This window comes from Leptopilina heterotoma, unplaced genomic scaffold (assembly GCF_015476425.1).
Source record: "Leptopilina heterotoma isolate Lh14 unplaced genomic scaffold, ASM1547642v1 Lhet_275, whole genome shotgun sequence".
Taxonomy (NCBI): Eukaryota; Metazoa; Arthropoda; class Insecta; order Hymenoptera; family Figitidae; genus Leptopilina; species Leptopilina heterotoma.
The window spans coordinates 1970525-1998240 of NW_025110983.1; the positions used below are offsets into that span (position 1 = coordinate 1970525).

The 27716-nt window shown below is 24.1% G+C and overlaps 2 protein-coding genes across 4 annotated transcripts; both read right to left on the reverse strand.

Annotated features, from left to right (window-relative positions):
• Window positions 1-26411, reverse strand: LOC122503956 (ATP-citrate synthase). Of its 3 annotated transcripts, none has more exons than XM_043614748.1 (11): window positions 26121-26411; window positions 6891-7243; window positions 6454-6647; window positions 6068-6378; window positions 5544-5862; window positions 4988-5456; window positions 4189-4514; window positions 3423-3942; window positions 2507-2812; window positions 1711-2128; window positions 1-1360 (listed from the first exon to the last, which is right to left on the reverse strand). In XM_043614748.1, the coding sequence occupies exons 2-11, from the start codon at window positions 7230-7232 to the stop codon at window positions 1269-1271; spliced, it is 3297 nt and encodes a 1098-aa protein (XP_043470683.1). In that variant the 5' UTR covers window positions 7233-7243; window positions 26121-26411; the 3' UTR covers window positions 1-1268. The 3 variants fall into 3 exon arrangements, with proteins under 3 accessions (XP_043470683.1, XP_043470682.1, XP_043470681.1); XM_043614747.1 differs by lacking the exon at window positions 26121-26411 and adding an exon at window positions 19713-19869; XM_043614746.1 differs by lacking the exon at window positions 26121-26411 and adding an exon at window positions 11527-11672.
• On the reverse strand, window positions 21109-24127 carry LOC122503957 (serine/threonine-protein kinase 16). Its single transcript, XM_043614749.1, has 6 exons — window positions 23847-24127; window positions 23157-23391; window positions 22616-22820; window positions 22062-22216; window positions 21710-21844; window positions 21109-21628 (listed from the first exon to the last, which is right to left on the reverse strand). The coding sequence occupies exons 1-6, from the start codon at window positions 23954-23956 to the stop codon at window positions 21512-21514; spliced, it is 957 nt and encodes a 318-aa protein (XP_043470684.1). The 5' UTR covers window positions 23957-24127; the 3' UTR covers window positions 21109-21511.
• Window positions 26412-27716: the final 1305 nt, after the last annotated feature.

Below are 27716 nucleotides of genomic sequence, written 5' to 3' on the forward strand. Positions count from 1 at the left end.
TTTTTTTTTTCTTATAGTATAGTTTATTTTTGAAATTCATCCAAGCGTCTACAGCCATTATTGTTGTTTTCTGTTTTGTTTTTGTTTTTTATTTCGTTTTTATTGAGAATCGAAGAAACTTAACAACTACCAGTTTGTTTTATTGTTACCTAATTAATTACTATTTTTATTACAATATAACACATTATTAATTATTAATTACAATTTGCGTCAAGTAACCTTTTAAGTGCGTTAAAGTCGAAAACTGTAAAAATCTTTAAATGAAAATTAAACAAAACAAAAAAAAAAGAATAGAAAATATCTCAGTACGTAAAATATATATAATCAATATAAAAAAACATGAAATCTAAATATTATTGTTCTTGATTCTAAAATATATTTATTCTTGATTCTCTTTTTTTCAACAATTAATTCTTTTATCGTTTTCATAACTTTCACTATTTATAATATTTAATTTTTCACTGAATAAATTGTCTATTTTTTCATTAAATATATTTATATTCTTTTATTTATATTTATTTATATCTATATTTATATATATACTTTTTTCTTATCTTGTGCAAAAAGGCGTCGTCTTCGACTTTATTCTCTAAAATTCTTATCTAAAGTGTGTGAAAAAACATTTTTTTTCCTATATAAAAAACGATTAAAAAAAGAGAATCGGTGCAAAAACGTTTTTTTTTTATTCTTTAAATATTCTTTTTAGTTAATTGTTTATTTTTGTGCTTATTTATCTATTTACATTTATCAGGGCAGATGCAATTTTCTCTCTTTCTCTCTTATCTTTAATTAAAAAATTTTTTTTTTATTTAAAAAAAATTTTTAAAAAAGAAGAAAGTATTTTTTTTTTAAATAAAAACAATTCTTTCTTTTTAACTTGAAAAAAAATTCTTTTATTAATAAAAAACTTTTTTTAAAAAAAGAAAAGAGAGATTAAAAAGAAGAAGAAATGCAACGATGTGGAATGTTTCTGTGCAAATATAGAGCTTGGAATATGAATACTTTAGAGCCGTATTATCAATACATTTGTTGCGCGGATAATGCACAATTTTTTGCAAAAATTCATTAAATTAATAGATGGACGAGGGGTGGGGGGCGAGGGGACACTTTACATTTTAAACGAAGAAAAGGGAAAAACAAAACCTAATTTTTCCCATTCTTCCATTTATGCTTCATATTTTTACCTTCACGGTTATGTCATTTTTTTTCTTTTCATTTTTAAAATTAAAAAAAAAACAATTTTTTTCCTTTATACAAAAAAAAGACTCTTAATTATATTGTTCTGGCAGGACGTAGGAAATATCATCCCAAGGATGGCGGTAGAGTCCCTGTTTCAGCCTTTTCTGATCCATATAGTGTCCTGAAAAAAACGATTTTTTTTATTTTTATTTATAAATGAAAAAAAATCTTTATTTCACAAAAAACTTTTTTTTCTATAATTTATTAATTAACAAATATTTTTATTCTTAATTTAAATTTATTACGAATAATAAAGGTTGTTAAAAAGGCAACGAACCATAAAGACAAATCAATTACCGACTGATGATAATATAGAAAACTAAATTATCAACAGTCGGTAAAGTAGAAAACTGTCTACTTTACGCTCTGTAATTAGGAAATAAAATAAGCAACCTACCAACTATGACGTAAAAAAGTAATAATATTAATAATAATAATAATAATAAATAATCTTAAGAAAAATTAATTTACCAATGAAACCAATGCTTCTGCCAAGAACAAATAAACTGTTGATTGCTCCAATTTCAATATATTCCTGCGCCTCTTCCGAAGTAAATGAACCACTGTGTCTTAACATATCAACAAATGCACTAGCAATCATTCCATCGACATTGAGAATTAAATTTGGCTTTTTACTCGTTGTTATTTTCTCAATTTCCAATGCATAATTCACTAATGGCGTTGCAGTGAAATTTGCCAATACATATTCCTTAATTAATTTTACTCGCATATCTGGATTATTAATTGACTTAATACGATGACCAATGCCCATAATTAATTTTCCCTTTTTTCTTGTTTCATTTACAAAATCTTGAGGATGTAGTCCTGCGTCATAGGCCTCTGAGTACATACGCGCTGCACCGTCCAATGCACCACCAAATCGATCACCCTTTATGAAAAATAAAGTAAAAAAAATCAAATTTTCTGCAATACCGACTGTCGATAAAGAAGAATTTTCCTGTGTCGATTGTCGGTAACTAATAGTTACTATGCGGGCAATGCAGTGTACAACCTTAAATTATTGTCTGCGGTTATGGTCGACATTTGAAAATATCAAATTTCTACATTATTGACAGTTGACAAAGTTGTACCAACAGTCGGTAAAGTAGAAATTTGCGTTATCGACAGAAGATTATAAATAAAATATATCATTAAGCCTAGTAAATCGTGTTTAAAAAAAATACATAAAAATAAACTTATTAAAGTAAAATTAGTACAAAAAAAGATGAAGATTTTTTTATTAAAAAATAAAATTTTGTTTACTTACAATGGTAAGTAATCCAGAAACAACGGAACTGACGAGATCTTTACCGGCACGCGCGCAAACAATTGTATTGTGTGCGCCTGAAACTGCAGGTCCATGATCAGCAGTTAGCATAAGTGACATTTCCAAAAATTTACAATAAACTGGTGGCAAACAACGTTGGAACCAAAGCAAAGAGACAACACCGCCAATGCCGACATTTTGCTTTAAAACCTCTGTGACGGGCATTCCTGCGTAAAGTAAATCTTGACCACGCTCGTCACAAATTGATGTCATGAATGATGCTGGTTTTCGAATTAAACCCAATTCCTGTTTTTTGTATGAAAAAAAAAAATGGGGAAAAAAATTATTTTAGGAATTTTTTTTTTGTATGGAATATTTATTTTTTTCAAGGTCATAATATTGGTAAATAAAATTTTTGAATTCGATAAAAAATTCGGCTGCTAATAGGGTTGAAATTGTTCTGATCATGCGCAGTTGTGTTTAAAGGACTCCAGACATGCGCAGTAGGATTAAAACTACTTTACACATGCGCAGAGAGCGTAAAAAGTATTTTAGACATGCGCAATAGGGTTAAAATTACTTTAGACACGCGCAAATACTTTTAAAGGCACTCTAGACATGCGCAGTAGTGTTAAAAGTGTTCTAGTCATGCGCAATATTGATAAAAGCATCATAAACATGCGCAATAGTCTTTAATAAACTCTAGACTTACGCATTAGCAATGAAAGGATTCTTAGTATGCGCAGTAGTGTCTACAGAACTCTCTATTAGCGCAAATAGTGTTAATAGCACCACAGACATATATTTTCTAAATAACTATTTTATCGAATTCAAAAGTCAAAATATTCCACTAAATACTAATTGAATTTTAAAATAAATAATGGAGTATTAAAATAAAAAGAAATAAGAAACTTACCCTTGCCCAACTGTAGTCCATTGGTACGGTAGGTGGTGGCATTTCAGGTTCAGGAACAATAGTTCCGGCTTCAACGAGTTCTTGATAAACCGAATGAATGACATCGCCGAGATTATCAAAACTATCAGGTACATAGGCGCCTGCCTCCTTGAGTGCGGCATTTTTAGCGACAGCCGTTTCCATATTACTATTTGCAATTGAACCAGCATGACCAAATTGTACTTCTGAATTAAACATACTTGCACATGTGCCAATACACCATGCAATCAAAGGTTTGGTAATTTTTTTCGACTTCATTGCCTCGCACACCTCATACTCCTCAATACCACCAACTTCACCAAGGAGAACAATTAATTTTGCATCGGGATTCATTTCATAGCGCATAATATGATCCATGAAATTTGTTCCCGGATAACGATCACCACCAATTGCCACTCCCTCTTGCACGCCATTTGATGCCTTTGAGATAATGTTATTTAATTCATTTGACATACCACCGGAACGTGACACATAAGCGACGCTGAAAATATTACATTCTTTGTTTACTTATTTTTTGTGTTGTAGAATTCTGCCTTATCGACTGTTGGCAAAGTTGATTTCTACTTTACCAACGGTCGGTAATGCAGATTTCCTGTTTTTAACCTTTCTGTCCGACGTTATCGACCGCTGGTCAAGTAGTTTCCTACTTTACAAACGGTCGATAATGTAGAATCCCTATTTTTAAACCTTTCTTATCATTTTTAACCCTTTTTTTATCGTTGCTTACCTGCCAGGTCTGTACAATTTACTGTGTAGAATATTGTCCATCATTCCACCGGTGTTGCCAATTTTGAAACAACCAGGCTTGACACCACCAACTGTCGCTGGTCCAATGATCGTGACATTTTTCTTATGCGCCTCAAGAATTAATTTTCTCGTCATATTCTCGGGTATACCCTCGGCAATAATGGCAATAGTACGAATTTGTGGGAATGCAAGTGCCTCCATTGTACTGTCATAGGCCGATCTTAATGACGCAAATGTCACCATAACATCGGCGTCAGGATGTTTATTTATTGCATCCTTCATATGCTTATAAACTGGAATTAGGACCTAGACAAAACACAAAGAATTTTTTATTTGCAAAATAACTAAAGAAACTACTAAAAAATGGTAAAGTAACAAAAATTTCTTTTAAATACTGACAGTTGGTAATGTAGATAGTTTACATTACCGACAGTTGGTAATGAATTATTTTAGCGACATTTCTTTACATTCTATTAACTGTTTTAATAACAACTTCCCAATTAAAATGCGATAGTCTATTAAAAGTTGACAGTCTATCATACCGTCTGTTGATAAAATTGAAAATCAAATTTGCGACTGATAACAATGTTGAAAATCAGCTTTATTGTTAGTAAAATGAAACAATCAATCTACTGACTATAAAGAAGAAAGGTAATAAATAAAAAAAGAATCAATTACCGACTGATGGTAATGTAGAAAACTAAATTACCAACTGTCGGTAAAGTAGAAATCTGATTATTTTTTATTTATGGTTAGTAAAATGAAAATAATTAACCTACCTCTTTGTGTCCCCAGTAGAATTTTTGCTTATGATCGCCAACAAATGGATAAACAATAGCGGCTACCGATGGTTCTGCGCGTCGGCAAACAAAATCAAAATCAAGCATACCTTGAACAGCACGATTTTGCATGCCCCATATAATTGAACGTGTTTTATTGGTGAAAAGTTGTTTTCCCGCGGGTAAATCATTAGAAATTGTTCTCTTTGTTTTTGGTGTTGTTGACGTTGTGGACGAGGACGATGATGATGATGATGATGATTGCGATGTTAATGGTGATTTTGCTTGTCCACTAGGTCCAACATCCTGACCCGATGGTAGAAGAAAATTTGCCGTTGAAAATTCTTGTGCCTCTGGATCGGGTATTGGTTTTGTACCAAGTGCCATTGCACAAATCGCAGTCATATGTGTTTCAGGTCCAAATACATGTACCGGTATTGCTAATCGTTTACCAACTTCGCGAATAATTCTGAAAAAAATTTTTTTTTAATTTTTTAATTTTTAAATATTTTTTCTTCGTACATGGAAAGAGAAAATTTTCTTTATTTAAATTTACCTTAAGCCCTCTTGATAATTAGGACCGGCTCGTCTCACAAATATTTTGATATTAAATTCAACGAGTTTTGGCTGAAATTCTTGTAGTGCCTTAACAATTCCCTTAAATGTTGCGGCAACATTTGTAAAATTTGCAATACCACCGCCAATAATAAGAACTTTACCGTCAGGATGTTTTTCCTTCGTCATTAAGCTAAGAATTGTTTTTGCATATTCATAAGTTTGCTGTTCACTCGGCGCACCTGAATATTCACCATAATTCGCCAATTCCGAGGCACCGCCGAGATCACAAATTGTGTCCGAATAGATAACAGAGGCTCCTAAAAAATATTTTATTTTTATTAATTAAAGAGAAAAAAATATTTCCCTAACAATTTTTATGAAGAAATTACAGAAAAAAATAGTTCCATTACCGATTGACGGTAATGCAGAGGTCCTACTAGTACCTGCAGTCGGTAATATAGAATTCCGAAATATCGACAGTCGGTAATGAAACTAATAATTAATAAATAAAAGAAAACTAACCTCCACCAGCGACCATCGTCCAAATACGACCATTTGGATTTAAAATAGTTAATTTTAAACTTGCTCCCGATTTGGAATCAAGATCGGCAATATAGGCCTCCTCAGGATAAGCGTCACGACCAAATGGCGGTGGATAACTAATTTCACCCCATTTTGGTTTACAAATAAAATCCGCTGTCGTATCTAATTTTGCGGCCAAATCCAAAATATAAATTGCATCATCAGTCACGACCAATGGATTTATTTCCAAATATGTGAAATATAAATCAACATAAAGTTTATAGAGCGACGAAACAAATTCTGCGATTACTCTGTAAAAAATGTTTCATGATTGTTACAATGGAAATTTTTTTTTTTATTTTAACTTCAATAATTAATTTACTTACGTTTTCTTGTCATCGGTAACATTTATTAAAAGGCGATCAATTAAAGTTTTTTGATCTGGCACTTCAGCTCCAACTGGAACTTCAAGTTTTAAAGCTTTTGCATCAACATCGCCAATATCAACGCCACCTTCGTGGTGAAATAGAATTGTATCGCCGTTGCGACTTGAATAAATGCATACATACGCCTCTTCCTCCTGTTAAATTAGTATATTTTTTGTATTTTTCCACAGGAATAACGAATTTAGACAGTATTGGTAAGGCGGTTATCTACATTACCGACTGAAGGTAAGGTAGCTTTCTGTATTACCTACAGTCGGTAATGTAGAAATCGGTAACTTTAAAAAAATACCGTTTTCCATAACGAAAGATGGTAAAACACCTGGTTTTCCATACCGACAGATGGTTAATAAAAATTTGAAAAAAAAGATAAAAATTACCTGCTTATGAGGTACAAATGGTTCGATAATAAATGTCTTGAGTTTTCCAGTTGCCTTGCCAACTAATTGGTCCTTATTCATTCGTTCGGCGATCCATTTTTGAACAGTTGGAAGATCGGCATTAACTTTAATCAATCCCAATTTTCCTCGTCTCTTAATTAATTGATCGGGTTTAACGACAAGTTTTTCCGTTTTAAGCCAGGGATTTTCAGCGATAACATGTGGCCAATTTGTATTTTCCGTTATAGTGACAAATTGACATTTTGCTGCCTTTGTTCCGGGAGTGAGTTTGCGATTTATTAAATCTTTACCGGTCGCTTCTTGAATTGCTTTTGCCGACATTTTTCAGCTTTCTTTAAGAGAAGACAAAAGAAGAAAATAATGTTGTGATATCAAATTATTTACAGTTGGTAAAGTAGAAATTTTTATTTCCCTTTGTAATTTTTTTGGGGCATTGCAAAAAATTTGTTTTGGTTGATAATGAAGATAATGACTTTATCGATCGATTTTAAGGTAGAAATTCAAGTGACCGACGAGAAATTAATTTTCTATTTCAATATATTTTATTAAAATTGTGGTATATTCCAGTAAGTACCTTATCGACTGTCGGTAAAGTAGAAATTTAAAGTAAATGTAAATTTCGATATTTTACTGAAAGATAACGACGTTTGAACAAAAAATAATAAAAAGTAAATTAAAATAATAAAAAAAATTGAATTTCGTATTATAAATTGATTTATTAATGAAAACCTTTTCAATTAATTCAACGAAAAACATTAATTTCTAATAAAAAATTCGAAAAATCCTACTGTTTACAAAAAAGAAAATTTTACAAATTTTTAGTGAATTTTTTCAGAACTTTTACTATAACTATATTCATTTCCTCAAAATAACATTTTTCTTTAGAAAAAAAATTTTTTTTTTCTTTTTTGCCAAGATAAAGCGAATGAAAATGTTAGCATTGCGAGCAAGTAAAATAGAGTCAAAGGTGATAAAAACTGCTGTGTATATAAGTATGCCAAGCTCATTCATAAAACATAAATAGCAATCGACAAGAATATTTTTTTTTTCCTTTTTTTTAACATTAATATATTTAGTTAAAAAATTTATTTCCTTTTTTTAAAATTATCCCTAAAAAAAAAAAAAATTGACAAAAATTTTGCAAAATAAATTTTTTTTGAATATTTTTATTTTTTGAATTTAAAAAAATGTACTAGTATTAATTTGCGTAAAATTGATATTCCGAATAAATTGCAATAATTTTTCAAGTGTTGTCAAAAGTTGAAAAAAAAATTTGGATGAAGAGAAAAGAGGAAGAAAATGCGAAAAATGGAAAAATTGATAAATAATTTATAAATGACAATTGGATGAAATTAATTCATTAAACTCTTGAACTGAAACTAATCGTCATTTTATCGTAAGAACGTCATTGTTAAAAATTAGAATTTCATTTTTACACACGTTTTCGTCATATTTTACTTCTTTTCTTTATTCTTTCTTTTCATTTATTATTTTTCCTTCTCTATTTCTTTTCAATGAAATGACGATTTTTACAAGAGAATTCCCACGGTTATTATAAACGATAATTTGACGTTTCAAGATGATAATTTTAATTTTTTTGTATTTTAATGTATAACTGATTAATTAACTAGAAATAAATTTTTGTGTTTTGTCATTCATAAATTTAATTGGCATTTTTTTCTATTAAATTCTAAACTTTTTTTTTTTATTTGTTTCTATGATTTATTATTTTATTTAAAATTTAAAAAATGTGGAATTTTTAACTTTGTTTTTTATATATTCTTTTTTCTATTAAATTATAAAATTAATATATTTGGGACGTTGAATTTTTTAATAACATTTTTTCTTGTTTTTTATAGTGAAAAATTATTAAAAAATTTTAAATACAATACTGCATTATAATTTCTTTTTACAGGTGATTTAATAAAAATTTTCAAATTTTACATTTTTTAAAAATTAAAAAATCTTTTAGATTTTTTTAAAAAATTATTATAAAATTTATTATTTACTAAAATTTAAAAAATATTTTCAAAAAATTTATAATTTTCCAGAATATTTTTAATAAATTTAATATAAAATTTTCTAAAATTTTAAACAAATGAAAACTAAATATTTTTTCATTATTTTCTATATTTATAAAATTTATATTCTGAAATAATACTTTTCGAGTTTTTAATAAAAAATATTGGCCTCAATATTTTGTTTGACAAGGTTCAAGTTTAAATTCCACGAAAGGAAAAAAAAGGAAACCCAAAAGTTAAAAGCCTAAAAGTTGACTGACCGCATTCCATTGAGGGAAAAGTATTTATTTTTCTAAACCGAATATATATCTATATATACTCGAATAATATATTTCTTGTACTTTTTATTCCAATAACTGTTTTTTAAACGATAATTCATTAAAAAAAAATAAAAATAAATAAAAATTTTTTTTCTTACTTAAAAAAATTATTTTTTATTTTTCCCCTAGAAATGCATAACGAACAGAAGAAAAAAATGCTTTGTTAACAGAATATAATTATATGTTAACTGACGCAGGACAATTTTTTTTTCTTCATCTTATTTTCATGATAAAAGAATTTTTAAAGCATTATTTTTAAATTTTTTTAAATTTAAAAATAGAAAAAATTCTAAATTTAAATTTTTAAATATTTGACTCTTTCGAAAATTGAATTTAAAAAAATAGTGCTAGTGAAAGAAAAATGATAATAATAATAAAATAATAATAAGAATGATAATAAAAAATAATAATAATAATAATAATAATAATAAAAAGGAACAATTACAATATTATCTACTTTTAGAGCTTTCAGGTTTTAGAGTAAATAATTGTTACCACAATTATTGTTATTTGAGATAACGATTAATTTTTTAATTAATGTTTTAACAAAAGAAAAAATAAATTCATGTATAAGAGTAAATTTTCACAAAGAAATAAAATAAAAAAAAAATATTTTTCTTGAGCAAATTAAAATTAAATAAAATTTTGTTTACCGCTGTCAAATACGTCACGTGACCAAACACGTGTCAAACAGGTGGAATATTAATTTTTAGATATAATATAAAAGTAGAAAATTTAAAAAAATTTATTCTTCTTTTTATTATTTTTATTATCGTTATTATTTTTACTATTATTGTTATCATCATTATTATCATTTATGGTTTAAAACTATATTTTATTATTTTTATAATTATTATTATTATTATTATTATTATTATTATTATTATTATTATTATTATTATTATTATTATTAGGTGTTGTTATTATTATTATTATTATTATTATTATTATTATTATTATTATTATTATTATTATTATTATTATTTATTTAAATTATGTCTTATATTACACACTTTTTTGTAATTTTTTGAAATAAATTTTTAAAAAAATTTTTAAAATCCTATTAAAGATTTCTATTAAGGTCACAATTATGAGTGAAAAATTTGCGGGAAAAACAAAAGTGAAAGCTTTAAGAAGTATATACATATGTTATTTGTCCGTGTAAATGAAAAAATGTGTCTATTTGTCGACCTTTCACTTTTCACGATTTTGTAATTAACATCCATTATTATATATATACAATACTCCTAATTGTTGTCACTTTAAAATCCTATTAAATTTTAACGTTCAAAAATTATTTTCGAATTTTCCCACTGTGTACAAGGATTGAGAAAATATTTTTTTTTTTTAAAGAAAAGAATCAAATTCTTCCCATAAATTACAGGAAAAAGAATTTCTAAAATAAATAAATAATAATAAAAAGTCATTATTACTAAATTATAAATAAATAATATACTATAAATAAATAATAAATAATTTAAAATTATTATTAAAACTACAAATTAAATAAATAATAGTATTATTAAACTAGTAAATAATAAATAAATCAATAAATATTTGGAAGAAAATAATTTAAAGAAAATTAATTTGAATTTACTTAAATAATATTATTTACTTCAGGAATTAAAGTACAAGAAAGTAAGTAAATAAAAATAGGTACATAACCTTGACAATAAGAAATAATTAATAATGTTTTTATTATTAGTAATAATTACTTTTTAGATGATAATAATAATAATAATAATAATAATAATAATAATAATAATAATAATAATAATAATAATAATAATAATAATAAATATTTTATTTACTCTCTCTGATAATTATATGCAGGACTCGAGGATCCATAAATAATAATAATAATAATAATAATAATAACAATATTAATAAATATTTAATTTTTTCTTAATAAATTGAAAAATAAATATTAATAATTATTAATTTGTTATGAAAATTTATTAAAAATTTTATTATTATTACATTATATTATTATAAAGTTATTAAAATTATTAATAATGTAAAGAATAATAACAGAAACTGTAATAAAAATAGAAATTATATAATTATAATAATTTTACTTTAAAAATAAAAATTATTTTGTAATTTTAATTTATTCCGCAAGTGATAAGTTTTCCATGTTTAAAAAATTCACTAACTTTGTAAAGTTCACTATTTTTTTTCTTCCTCTTGTAATAACAAAAAAAAAGACGATTTTCACTTTTTTCTTGGGGGGAGCGGGCACTAATTATAAAGAAAATAAAAAATTACACTTACTTATTATTATAATTTTTTTTTTGTTTTTAAATTTTCTAAATAACGGACGGATTATAAAAACGACAGGTTTTTGAAATCGAACGTCTAACCCGTCGAGTCGTTCGTAACAGACTGAATGTTTCGTTCACAATTCAAGGCATGATATATAGATATATATGTATCTGTTTATATATATGTAAACCTTTATAAGTATTTGTAAATATAAGTATATATAGGTACACAAGAAAAATTTTCATTCACACGAAATATATCGTACGATTCGAAAATAAAATTTCAATATAGAAAGTTTTAAAACGATTTATTAATACCTGCTAATAAACAAAATTTATTTTTCTGTTTTTTTAATACAATAATGTTATTTTTGTTTTGTAAAAAATTTAATTTAACATTTTTAAAAAATGTTTTTATTAATATTTTTATTAATATTTTGGTATTAATATTAATATTTTAAAAGTTAATAAATTTGTCATTGAATTTATTTTATTATTGAATTAAAGAAAAATAAAGTAACATATAAAATTTTATTTTTACAAATTGCAGCCAAAAAATACAAATTTACAAAAGTTAAAATTTATAAATACAAAAAACAATAAAACAAAAAAAATAAATCTTTTTTTATTTATTATTACAAAAAAGTAAATATTTTCAAATTTTTGAAAATTTTTTTCGAAATCAATTCACAAAATAAAATTCTATTTTTTTAAAAAAAATTATTTTTACAAAAAATAAAAATTTTACAGATCTTTCATTTTCCTTTACAAAATAATAATATTGTTCAACGATTAGTAGTTTCTATGAATAATAATAATGTTCACATAAATACTTAAGTCAAGGACTTTTTAGAGAGATTAATTCAACATTATAATATTTCTTTCTAATGCGAACTACCGCAAAGAATAGCTAATGTCGATTTTTGTTATAATTTACGATTTATATTAAGTTCTTTATTTTCATTTTTTTTCCCTCTATAATCACGTAAATCAATTCAAAATTTTTTTTATGTTGCTTGATTACGAATTTATTTACTTTATTTTTTTGTAGCACAAAACAGTTATTGTATAACGCTTTTTTAAATTAAAAATTCATGTCAATTTTTAATTTATTCACATATCGATTTATTTATTGCGATAAATGAAAAAAATCCGTTCGAAATATCGATTAATAATTCGATATATCGATTAATAAGTTATTTCATCATAGAATTAATAATAATCGATATATCGATTATTAAGTAGTTTAATCGTAGAATAGTTTGATATATCGATTAAAAATTCGATCCATCGAAAAATAGTTCGATTTTAGGATGGATAGTTCGATATATCGATTAACCGTTTGATCTATTGTTCTATCAATGAATAATTCGATATATCGATTAATAAGTCGTTTGATCGTAGAACAGTTTGATATATCGATTGATAATTCGATCCTTCGATTAATACTTTGATTTAAAGACTATTTTTCGATATATTTCGAGATTACTACTTACATTTATCATTAATTGTTCAGTTTATCTATTTTTATGAAATAAGCAATGACACGTGATGATAAAAGATCTATAACGTATGATTTGCGTACGTTATCAATTGAGTCTTTTATTATTTAATCGTTATCAATATGATTACGAATCGAAACGCGCGTTCAGTGCCGCTGACCGAGTCATTTTTGTCATTAATATTTGCGATTATAATCTTGGTTTTCAACAAGTATTAGTAATTTTTTTTATAAGGGAAAAAATAGAGGAAAAAAATTTTTTTTTAAACATTAAATGACGTGGTAGATATAGTTATTACATATTATTAACTCGAGAGATAACAGATATGTGTTTAAATCTAAAAAAAAGTATTTTTTTAAGCTATTGTACCTATATTTTAATTTATTTATATTTTTTAAAAATATTTAAATTATTATTATTTTTAAATTTATTTTTATTTTTAGTATTATTTAGATGAAAAAATTCATGAATAAAAACAATTATTTCGAATTAAAAAAAAAAATTTTTTTTAAATATAAAAATTATAGATGATGAGAGAATACTATAATCATACATCAGATGAGATGAGAAAAATTTTTGAATATCAAAGTTCAATTATTTTAAATTTTAAGTATACAAGAGAAAGAGGCAACGAGAACTTTAATTAGAGGATACTCGAGAAAATCAATATTAACTAAGACTTAAATAACTTTCCGTCTAAATTATAATTCACAGACCCTTGAATATTATTTTTATTTTTTTTTTTTTTTTGCCTTTGGCGTTAATACGAAAAAAAAGGTAATTTTCCTCTCTTGCCCAATTTTAAATGACCTGTTTTTAAAATTCTCCTCAAAGTGCCAATAAAAAAGAAAATCAAATTTTATCCATATATTATCTTTATATTGATATACATATATTTATATTTTAACAAATTTTTTAAATTTACAGAATATTTTAAAAAATAATTTAGAAAATATTTTATATTTTTGAAAACATTTATTATTAATTATTTCTAATATTATATTATTTATAATAATAAACAGAATATATAAATAATAAAAAAATTTACTTTTATTTTATTACAGAAGATTTTAAAAAATACTGAAAATATTTTATACTTTTGTAAATTTTTATAAATTATTTATAATATATTTATAGGTAATACTAAATATAATATACAAATTATGTAAAAACATTTATTTTTTATTCTACTATGAATGTATTTTAGTTTACAATAATGAATAAACTGCTTGTAAAGCGAAACGAGTATTTTTTATTTTCGAGATTATAAGAAAAAGAAAAAAAAATTTAAAAATTAAAAAATAAAAATAGTAAAATAAAAATTAAAGATAAGAATTAAAGTGGCATATGAATGTTACGTTTTCCTTAAGGTCATGGCACTTCGATTGACATTAACACACAACTGATCGTGACATGACTATGACCTGATAATAATTCACGATTTATAAGGGGGATCAGTTTTAATCTTTTCTAATTATTCTCGATATGACACACAATGTTTTTTTTTACTATATATCGAAATTGAAAAAAAGAAAAAATAAGGTAAAAGAAATCAACGATACCGTTATGATAGACAAAAATGCATAAAAAGTAACTTTCACTTAATAACAGTTAGTCTTTTTGGATTATTAATTAAAAAGAAGTGACAATTTTTAAAAATAATTCATAAAAAAGAGTTAAATTGAAGGACAATTGTTAGTATATTTTTAATAAAAATAATTTTTTGGAAAAAGGTGAAAATTGGGGGATTTCCTAAAGATCCTAACTATTTTTTTCCTATTCTGCATCAGTAACTAAACAATTCATTAATGCATTGTTTTGAAATTTAGCGTGGTCTTCATGAAGTTTTTTGGCTTTGTATTTTGTCAAAAAAAAAAGTCTACTTCGCAGTTTTGGACATTTTCTTGGAAAAGAAATAAAAATCGTGGTAGTTTCCAAAGTTTTGTTTTCACCTACTAAACAATTCATATTAATGCATTATTTTTTAGCGTGGTCTTCATGAAGTTTTTTAAAAATAGCCTATTTTACAACTTCGGATCGTTTTTTAGAAAAGTATGAAAATTGTGGGCGTATATAAATTTAACGTCAAATAAATTTCATATCCAATACGTAATTTCAAAATAACGAATTTATAAGGGTGGCAAATAATTTTTTTTTAAATATACGAATCTAAATTCAACTTACAACTGTTTAAGGGGGTTTCTGAGGTTCTTTGACAAAGAATCTGTCACGTGATTTTAAAAATTCAAAATAACGGATACCTAATATGAAAGAATTTCCTTTTAAAATTGATAATGACTAAAATTACTCACATGGTATGTATTTCTCTTTTTCTTCATTTATTCTTTTATTTTTTCATTGTTGCTACACTCTAATTCTGTCGATCAAATCACGGTCGAACTTAATTATCGCAAATTAGATAGATCCTTAAATGCTTATATTCATTTCAATTTATAAACTACTTAAGGTTAATCATTAGTAGCACAAAGCCACATGAATAAATTCAATTTAATAATTATTTGCAATAATTGCTTTTTTTTAAAGAAAATATTTGGAGTGGCAAATTTTGAAAGAATAAAATATATAAATAAAAGTAGATAATAATTAATTTCATTCAAAACGAAATGTTAAAATTAATAATCAGAATGATAATGATAATAATAAATAATATTAATAACAATAAAAAAATATTAAATATAATAATAACAATAATAATAATATGAATAATAATAATAATAAAATAACAATAACTAAAAAATTTTCTGATATTTTTCTTTTTTTTTTTTTTTAATTAATTTGATAAAAATTATAACAAATACTTGTTTTCAAGTCATTGCAACACTGTTGCTTCTATAAGATAATTATTGCTGTGCAAGTAATTTTGATAGTTAAAAGTTTCAAATCGAACCTATCTTTATATTTGTTTTATCAATTATTTTTAGTTGTTTGTTTATTTTTTAATTGAAAACAACTCTTAGAAAAATGTTAGCATAATAACAAATTAATATAATTTTCCATAAAAATAATTTTTAAAAAAAATTTTTTTAAACACGATGACCACGAGAATATTTATTCTTCAACATATTTATAGAATGAGAAATAAACCGCAAAACATTTTATGCTTAAAAAATGTAAGAAAGAAACATGCAAAATATTATTTATAAAAATATATGAAAATTAAAAAACCAGAAATTTTGATTTTGCAAAAGTATTCGAAAATAAATAAATATATTATTTTCTTATAAAAAGTACTTGTAAAAAATGATAATTTAACAAGAATTAAATAATAACAATGTCTTAAAGACGAAAATTTCATAATTTATATAAATATATAAAAGAAGTAAAATTTAGTTTCCTGATAGAGAAGAAAATGGAAAAATACAGTTGAAATGAAAGATAGAAAATTGTTTACCCTGAAATTTAGTGTCTTTGAAAACATCATTATCTGATAATGAAAGAGATTCTAAAGTTATTTTTAGATGTTGAAGCAAAAATGATACATTTATAGTGTCTTCAAGAATGAAGAGGAACTCGACTTTTCAATATAAAAAATTTTCCCGTTACGGAAACATTCAAATATTACAAAAAAAAATTTAATTATAAATTTTACTCAATTTTTGCTATTTTTTTTTTATTTTAAACAAGAAAAAGAAATTAAATTTTAAATATTAATTAAAATTGTTATAATTAAAATATTCCATTTTTGTTTTAAATATCCTTCTTTATTTTTTAATTATTATAAAACCTATATTATATTAATTTAAAAATAATTTTTAAGTATACTTTCAGTTAGTTAAATTTAATGTAATTAAGAATATAATTGAGCAAATAAATATTATGTTAATATTATAATAAATATTATAAGAATCAAAAATTTTAATTTTAACATATTAATCGATGTCTATTTTTTAAATATTTAAAAAGTATATTAGAAATTATTTAAAAAATTTTATTTTTACAAATAAGAATCAAAATTTTTTATTTTAACTATTAATCGATCTCTAGAATTTTTAAAAAATAAAAAAAAAAAGTTTCTATATATATATGTACATATAACACAGTAGCAAAAATGAAATGAGTCACGTGACAATAGCCTGACTTTAAATCAATCAATCATCATCCTCTTTCTCTCTTTTTCTTTGGATTGAATTTGACCCCAAACGAAACATTGGCCTTGACCTCTCTTATTTTCTTTCTCTTTCCCTTTTTCTCCTTTCCTCCCTTCTTTTTTCTGTTTCATTAACAACAAAAGAATTGCAAAATAAAACTTCAAATTTACTCGATTTACAAAGAATTTTTCTTAACGTTAATAATTAACGTATAGGGCATTGAAAAAAAAAAATATATATATATATGTTGTTGCGCAAAAAAAATTTACATTTGCGGTGTCATCACCGAAACCACATTGCAGAAACTTATCAAAAATTTATATTTTTCAAATTTTCTTAAAAAATAAAATATTTTAGGCGTTCTTAAATAATTTTTATATTTGTATAACTTACAATTTTTTTATATTAACATTTGAGATGATTTAATTGATAAATTAGTGTTTAAATAATAAAATTAAGATATATGAATGTAAGATATTTTAAAAAAATTTTGTTTAATTTTTATAAAAAAATAAAAATAAAAAATAAACGCTTTTGACAATATAATAATAACAATAGTAATATAAAAATAATAATCGTAAATAATAATAATAAATATATTAATAAATATATATTTGTTTAGTGTCATATTGTAACCGTAGCGACAAAGATGTGCCTATCTTAATTTATAATTTTAATTTTTTAATTTTCTTTTTTTCGGTAAATATTTTATTTTTTAATTTTTTATTGTTAATCAAAAAATTGTAAAAAATCTTTTTTTAATATTTTGTTTTATAATAAATTATAGTTCTGAAGAGGACGAGGTGCCGTAAAATCTTATAATTACCAGTTGTCCAAATTACCACTTAACCGAAAATCATTTAACCGATTAATCAAACTTCAGAAATTTTGTTTAATATACTAAAACATTATCAAACTTCTGATTTAATAATGTTTTTAACTAGTAAAATATTTGAAATTCTTAACTTGTCATAAGAATAATTTTTGTTTTTAATAATATTTGTATAAAATATTATTTATATAGTACAATTTTGAACATACCTAATGCTTCTTTTAATTAGAATGAAATTCAGATATTTTTTCTTTTCTAAACTATAACTTTTTATAACTTTTGATAAGTTTAAATGCCAAATGACAAAAATTTTTCGTCGTCAAATTGGCATTTGTTTAAATTTTATACATCTAAATTATTCATTCAAGTCATGTCTTATAAAATCAAATCAATAATAAATATAAACCCTTTTGAATCTAATGGTGAAAAGGTTTAATATTTTTTTTATAAAATCATCATTTGTCACAATTTTCAAACAACCTAACAATAACTTAACAGAAATACATTGTCTGCTAATTTTAATGTGTCGTAAATTTTTTAAATACGTAAACAACGTAAAAAGAATTGAATTTCTTTTATTTTTATTTTCCATGACTGGGAGTGATCGTTAAATTTCACTATTTATTAATAATAATAAATATTAAAGTAAATTATATTTATATTATAATTATATTAATATTTATTTATTTATTTACAATATATAATTATTATAATTATATATTTATATTATAATTAATTATATCAAATTATTTAAACAATATAATTATAATAAACTTTTCAAAATTTAGAATTATAATAATTTATAACCTTGTATTATTATATTTTATAATTTATTATTTTCTTATGTAAAATAATTATATTTATAAATAATAAAAGAAAAAGAAATAATCAAATTTTATTCTAATCGCAAGTAACGAATTATTCAATTAAAATTTAATAACAGTATAAAAGAATGCTTCCTCTAATTTTTGTATATATATATAACACACTTACACATTGTCATGAGATTAAAACCGATTTAATTCTCTCTCCCCACTTCCGGTCTGTAAAAACTATCACCGGTTTTATTTAAAAGAGAATTATATTATAAATTATACTATTCTTTTTATTTTGCAAACATTTATTTTTCCTTTACCATCCATAATTTTTAATTATCTCCATTTTTTGAAAATTCAAAAATAAAAAAAAAATTAAGAAAATTGAAAATTTTCAAAATTATAATTTATGAAGTTTATGAATAATAAATTTTTATTTATTATAATTTTTTGTTTTTGAGACATAAAAGCAATAGTAACAAAATATAATTAAAGAAAAAAAAATTTGAAAAATGGAAAATTTCGAATATATAAAATTAGTATATAAAAATTGTCATTCTACTCCAAAAAGTATATTTTTGAGAGGGAGAAAGAAAAAAGAGTGAGGTTATGTTAGGCGCAACTCTCCCGGTCGTTTAATTTAAAAAACAGATGAAGAAAACAATTATTTGAAGAAAATGGAAATTTTTGAAAAATTATTATATTATTTTTTTGATTTTTAATTCACTTCAAGTCCCAAAGTGAATAAAGATAGAAATCGTGAAGAAAAAGAAATATTTAAAGGCAAATTTGTTTTTTTTGGAATGCTTTCGAGGAGAGTGAGGAGAGTTATATATACATATATATAAAAGAAGTAGTTAAGGGAGAAAAAACGCAATATTATTTATTAAAGTGAAAGAAAATATTTTGAAAATGAAAAAAAGTAGAGAGAAACTTACAGAATATTGTTGATTGAAATTATTTAATATCCGAGAGGTATTTTTGATTTTTCACTGAAATTTCTTTTCTCAAAACGGCGAGAAAAGAGGCAAGAGAGAAAAAAATTACCACCCACAACTAATGAAATCACAAGAGTTACTACTACCCTCAATGGAACTGGGTTGAAATATTTCGATTTCAAGAAGCAGCAGCAGGACAACAATTATTTTTCTCAACGCCATCTATTATTTTCTGCGCGCGCATTAGCGCCAAATTCAAAATAAAAAATTTCTCTTTTCTTCATTTTCAAATTAAATCAGTAAAAATTTTACTTTAAATTAAAAATAACTTTAATTTTAACATATTTTTCTCTATTTTTTGAATTTTTTATTTCTAAACATATATTTAAGGGTTAAATCATTTTAATTTAAAAAAGATTTTTTTTTTGCATGAAAAGTTTAAAATGTTCAAAAACACTTTCTGTAAGTTTAGCAACTTTTTCAAGACATGACATTAAACATATATCTTGTCGTTCTTTTTCTTCGAAATTGTAAAAGTAATCGAACAGCTGATTTTGGTCATTTATTTCTATTTTTGCAGAACATTTCGTTTCCACTTTCTTTTTCGGACTTTTTACTCTTCTTTTACCCTTATTGGATTTACTCGATTCCAAATTATTTATTATTATTATTATTATTATTTATTTCTGCTTTTAAAAATTATACATTTTGTAGCAGGAATTTCCGCTTATACAATTATTATTTGGTAATTCATTCATTTAACATAAATGCTCGCAGTAGTAAACTATTTATTATATAGTGACAAATATTCTTTAAACTTTTCTCGTCAGGCGCATTGCACAGCTGGCTCAAGTCGTATCCAAACTCTAGCTTCTTCAAATAAAAATTTCTATACCCTTCATAAATCGGGCACTCAAATAAAAAATGATTTAAAGTTTCATTCTTTTTTAGATTGCAAATTGTACAAACTTCATGTTGATTGATTCCAAATTAGAAACAGAATCATTTGTACTTTCAGAATCACTTGCACCTATGCGTCAATAGTCAAAAGCGGAATTTACAGCACAACAGATTAAAATAAAAAAATTAAAATATCATTGAAGAAAAATAAAAAAAGTCAAAAGAAAACCTGTAAAAAGACAAATAACAATATAAATCATAAAAAAACTAAAAAAGGAAAAAAAGCAGGTGAAAATATTTATTTGGAAGAAAAAATACTCATTAAACTTTGGTCCTCTTTGTTATTTTTTTATACAATATATTTGAATTAAATTTGATACGATATTTTTAATTATTTACATTTTACGTATTTAAATAAAAATAAAGATCATAATTAAAAATTATTTTTTTAATCTTTTTTATCTACAGATTTCTTAAATATAAATATATATGAACCTATATGCATACTTAATAAAACATTTACATCCATTCCCTTTAATTATTATTATTTATAAAATGATATTAAAAAATAAAAAATGTACTAATTTCGACAAAAAAAAATTCTTTGTGAAAACAAATAAAAATATTCCCTGAGGAAGCAACAAGTGGTGTTAAAAAAAATTTAACAGATTGCACATCAAAAATTAACCCTAAAGAAAATTCTTTCGAAACGATTTAGTAATTGTTTTAAAGAATTTAAAATCAACGAAAAAATAATACAAAAAAACTCCTTATTAATTGAACAAAAGGAAATACTGTAAATTTTGCAAAAAACAAATTAAAAATACCTCTCTTTGAACTGTAAAATACAATTTGTTTTTTAGAATTAATTAATGAATTAATAAAAATGAAAATAAAAATTATACCCTTCCTTCTAATTTCGATATTACGTCGAGGACATTTTCAATAACACTATAAATATATGGACGTTCCATTGGATTCGATTTTAACATCGAAAGTATTAAGTCTTTCATATCCTGCAAAAAAGAGAAAAAAAAATATTTATTTCATTAAGGCGTCAAATTAGTAAAGTTTAGAAAATATGAAAAAATACTCACTTCGTTGTAAGGTGAATTTTCCGGAAAATTAATATTCGCACTGATAACAGCGAGAGCGACACTATCACCTCTTTCATGGACAGAATCGAATGGCGATTTAAAGTAACAAAGTGCATACAAAATACAGCCAAGAGACTGAAAGATAATATTTTTCTTTTTACTTATTGTAATTATTTCTATACTTAATACTATAAATTATTAATTTTAGAGAAAAAATAGAGAAATAAATAAATATTTAAATAAACTAATTAAAATAGTTGTTAAAGTAGTAATTAAAATAGTCTAAAATTAAAAAAAAAATTGTTTAAAAATAAATATTAAAAGAAAATGTTAAATTATTGTAATTTTATACCCAAATGTCAGTTCGTTCATCAACCATACAATAACTTTCCACATTAAATAATTCAGGGGCTCTGTAAGGCATTGAACATCTTTCGGCTGCTAAATCTTGAAGAGTTTGTGCCTCTTGATTGCCGCAAACTTTCACTCTTGCAGGCGCTACAGAACCTAGGATAGAATTTAAAAATTCTATTAACTTTAGTAATTTTAATTTTAATTTAATTAACTTTATTAACTTTCTAGTAACTTCTTTAATCGTAACCGGAACCCTATCATATTTATATTTAAAATTTAGGCCAAAAGTTAATTAATTTGACTCTAAATCTACAATTTTGACTTCATCAAAATTGAAAGAATGATTAAGTGTAGTTTGATGTTCATTAACAACAGATTCCATTTTTTTTGTTTTTATGTTTGATTTTTTTTCCAAATTACGTTTTGATTCACCGAATGTAAGTGGCAGAACAATTATTACAATTAAATTTGTAAACAATAAAAAAAAATCAACTAAAAATATAAGAAATATTAAATTTGTTTAAAAATTTAAAATTAATGAATTATTTCAACCTAGGTCCATGATAATTGGCGTCATTCCATCGCCAAGAAGAATATTTGCAGTCTTTAAGTCACGATGGGCGAGTGCTTCTGGTTTCGCCTCGTGAAAGACTTTAACTGCCTCGCAAATTTGTAAAAACATATGCAATATCTCGAGAGGACTTAAATAGTCATTGATCCTTGCTCTCCTCTCAAGTTCATTTGCTAAACTTCCTTTCTAAAAAAAGAGAAATAATTAATTAAAAATCCATTTTAAATTAATTTAATAAATATATCTTGAAAATATTTTTAAAAAATTGAAGTAAAATTTAAAAACCCAGATTGTAGTAAAATAGTTTAACGTCGATATTTATAACGTTAATTTAAAGTTTTCCTACAAACATTCTATTACATTTTTGTATTGATTTTTATCTCTATAATTCAGACGGCCTTAGTCATCAGCCGATTAATACAGAAATAGATAAAATTTTATATAAAAAAAGAGAATGAAAAAAAGAGAAAATTAAATGGAAAACTGAAATTTTTAACATGACAAATAAATATTTCCACTTACGTGATAATAAGGAAGGACTAATAAAACTTCACTGGTTATATTTAAAACCGGATCGGCGCTTCCTTGTTGTGTCGAGTCAATGCATTCAATAATATTTGGATGTTTCAGAATTGTGTGATATTCAATTTCTTTAAGCGCAAGTCGTTGATCCTCGAAACCGTGACAAATAATTTTTTTAATTGCATACTTTTTGTGAGAGAGAGAATCCTCCGCTAACGATACTGTACTAAATCCTCTGGAAAAAACAACCATATTTAGTAAAAATGGAAAATTAAATACAAATTTCAATTATATATTAAATTGAAACAATTTTTTTTATTAAATAAAAAAATATTTCTTCTACCTCGAAAATAATTTTAAGTTCTTTTTAAAGGCAAAACTAATTTTATGCTATGTAAACAAAATTTAAAGGTTACCTCCAAAAATAGAAAACAATTCTTTACCAAGATGATAATTTTTATATTAATTCCAGTGAATATAAATTTAGAGTCAAAATAAATTAAAAAATAAATAAACGAAATAAAAAAATAAATTTGTTTCTCAAAATTGACAATATCTTAAAGAACTTACCTGCGGAAATGTTTAACAAGCATTTAATAACTAATTATATGGATAGAAAAATATACGAAAAATTCCATATTTGATACACATTTGAAAAATAAAGAAAAACATTTAAAAAATTCAACTTACCCCTCAGCAAGATGTTCGCGAATTGTGTATTTTCTTGCATTTATTGTACAAGTTTCTTTGGCGCAAATGCAACCCATTTTGAAAATTAAACTCAAACCTAAACTATTCATTTTTCTTGTAACAATTGATTATTGTATTTGTAATGAAAAAATAATTGTTTCATTTCATCTTTGGAATCACAATATGTTTGATAAAAAACTACGTGATAAAAATGAAAAATGAAACTGAGGAAAACAAGCAAATATATAAAACGACATAACCTAAAAAAAATTTTGACAGGTCAGTGGTTCTATAATGCGCGTGCTCGAGAATTTCTTAAAAACTTAAGGTTCGTTTTCAATTTATTCATTTTAGAATGATTTTAGAAAAGTCGTTCGAAACAATTTTTCAAATTCTGACATAGCTTCTTTTTATAATATATTTAATTTATTTTTAAATTACATAATTGTGTAGCTGGATAGAAGAATCGGCTTTTCGCTCGAACATACGCAGAAGTATTGTCCAACCCTCAGCTATGTTATGAAATTTTAAAACTCAAAAAAAAATATTTAAAAATTATGACGTTGTAGAGGAGAAAAAAATACATCTTTTTTCTAATTACAATTTTTTTCTCAAATGCAATTTATTAACATTAAAAAATAAAAACTAAAAATTTTCTCTCTTAAAAATTAATTACCTTTTGATAAATATATCGTCATTTCTCAGTCAAGTATTAATGAAATGAACCGATTTTTTTTAAGGCATGCACAATATACCTTACCGAAGCCTACAAACAAATAAAAAGTCCAAAAAATCAAATTGTTTATTAGTTATTAATTTTGAAAGTTGTTATATACAATAACAGGAATTTTAATCTTCAAGGAGAAAAAGTATGCGACGAATTTTCGAATTATGAAAACTTCTCGCGAGAAAGTTTTTTCTTTATTAATCAGGAAGTTTTTCCAAAAAAAAAATAAACTGATTCGATGAGAAATAAAGAATATAAAAGGAAAAAAGTTTTTAAAAATAATTTTTTTTTTAAGAAAAAAATTTTCATAGCCCAAAAATTTTTTGATAAATTTTTATTTTCAGAACATTTGAATTCTTTGTAACAAAAATTGCTATTAAAATATTCTTTAGCAATTTTTCTCTAAGTGTTAATTTCTAAAAAAAAAAAATTGCAAAATTTATTTTCACAGTAATTTTTGTCAGGAATAACAATTTACTAACAGTAAATAAATAAATTTGTGGCTAAAATTTCATCATAAAAAAGGTCGATCAAAAATTTTTATTACTATTTTTTAAACAATTGGAAAGAACCTTTTTTTATTTATAATTTATTTATATTTAACAAATAAATTATCTATATTATTTATACCTAATTTATTAGTATTTGAAATATAATTAAATTATATTAATAATCAATTCTAAAGAAATGAATTGATTTTATTTATTTTTACCTTATAATTAACATAAATTTGTTAATTGACGGATTTAAAAATTGAAAAAAGGGTTTTCCGTCTTGAATTACACTATATAAGAACAATTTTTAATTACAAATTTTTTTTAGTCTTTATAAATTTTTGTTTTTTGTTTATGAAATGTTAATAAAAAAATATTTTTTATGTTCTAACAAAAAGAAATAAAAATTGCTTTCTCAACAGTTTTATACTGGGAGACTTTAAAGGAATATAATACAATTTTTTTTTTTTTTGTTAAAACATGAAGAACATATTTTTTTATTAACATTTTATAAATAAATAACAAACATTTATTAAGATGAGTCAGAAACAAATATTTTTTTGGAAAAAATAAAGTTTTTTAGTTTAAAGTGAACCGTTTGGGAAATTCTGACCATAATAATAGAGTATTTTCCAATTAATAATTAATTATTAATGGCTGTATCTTTTGTTGTTTTGCGGGGGAGCAGAAAAAAATTACAATTTTCTTCTCTTCAGATTAATAGAAAATTAAACGAAATTATACGCGCACTGGGATAAAAATTCATAATTATTTCTTAATCATAAACACATTTTGTCACTTTCGTACAATAACAAATGAAAAATAACGGAGAAAAACAATTCGATAAAAATTGTGTATAGAAAAAAGCACTGCACTCGACGAACGACGAAAGAAAAATGGCTGCATCGCTCTATTTGGCGCCAAATAAATCACTTTGCAAAGAGGAGGGGGAGAGGGGAAGTAAATGTTATTGCCCCTTTGGCCGTCTTTGTAAACTTGGTAAACTTATTTTGAACAAAAAAATATTATTTACAATAAACTTAATTTACTTACCCACTCGAAAAATAACTCACTCTCGGCAATTTGACGTTGAGAAATTAATAAATATTTCGTCTCTTGATGTTATTTCTGCACACGGAAAAATATACGGCAAAATGTCAATAAAACCAGTAAAAGCAATAAATTTGTAAATGACGATCAACTCGATAGTTTAAAGGCAAATTAAATAAACTTTAAGATTTGGAACAAATCGCGATAATAGTTTTTTCATTTTTAATTAAAGTTTTTAATATAATATTAACAATAAAATAACAACACTGTAGTTTCTTCACGACAACCGGCAACTGTCGACCTGTCCAGTGTTTTTATTTTGTTTAAATGGAACTGTCGAGTGTTGGAGGGAACGAGCAGTAAACGTCAGGGTTGGGAACGTAAGAAAATAAGGTTCTTACAAACATGGTCCGTGCACAATGAATATTCAAAGTAACATAAAGGATGCAACCACAAATCTGTATTAACAATAGAAATAGAAAAACAACACTGTAGTTTCTTAAAGGTGCTTCTATACCTCCGGTGGATTGGTCAAGCAATCGGCTTGATGAATTTTCACGGTCGGAAAATGTACTTTCATGGCGGGTATTTTTGAATAAGTAAATGTTGAAAAGGTTTTTACTTGAAAATTTATTTAAAAAAATGATTTTATCATAGAAATTCTTTTGAAATATATGTTAAAAAACATGTTTTATTTTAAAAGTTATCAAATTTTAATTCAAAATGTTTTAATTTTCCAAAGAAGTGTAAAAAGCCTAATGTTTTTGAAATGCTAGTAGAGACGGTACAGACTGTTTGTTATGAATGTACATAACCTAGCGTTGTGTTGTGGTGCTTGTGATATTATATTCTAAATTTAATGATTTTATTATTATTATATTAAATAATAATGAACAGACAACACAACGCTAGGTTATGTACATTCATAACAAACAGTCTGTACCGTCTGTACTAGCATTTCAAAAACATTAGGCTTTTTACACTTCTTTGGAAAATTAAAACATTTTGAATTATGTAAAATTTGATAACTTTTAAAATAAAACATGTTTTTTAACATAAATTTCAAAAGAATTTCTATGATAAAATCATTTTTTTAAATAAATTTTCAAGTAAAAACCTTTTCAACATTTACACTGTAAAAAAATCTGGTGTAAAATAACACGAAACTTGTAATTTCACACATCAAAATTATAGGTTGTACGTAGTAAATTTATTTCGTTCCAAAAGTAGTTTTACTATTTTTAATAATTTTACATTATACGACTATGTAATTTAATAGTTTTGTGTAAATTTACTACGTCCGACGTAGGAAAATTTGATCACTATGTCCGACGTGGTATTTTTACATTGCGTGTATTTCTACACTTTGACGTAATATTACGTCGCACGATCTGTACAATTACATGGCGAATGTAATTTTCTTATTCCTTTAAGATTTTCAAAAAATTTTCAAGTTTTTATAAATAACTCTAAAAAAGTGTATATAATGTACATTTATAGAAAGTATATGCTAATTTATAAGTAAATAATAATATAACAAAAAGTTTTGGGCTATATTTCATAAATACAAAAAGTTACGACTGAAAATATTATTTCAAA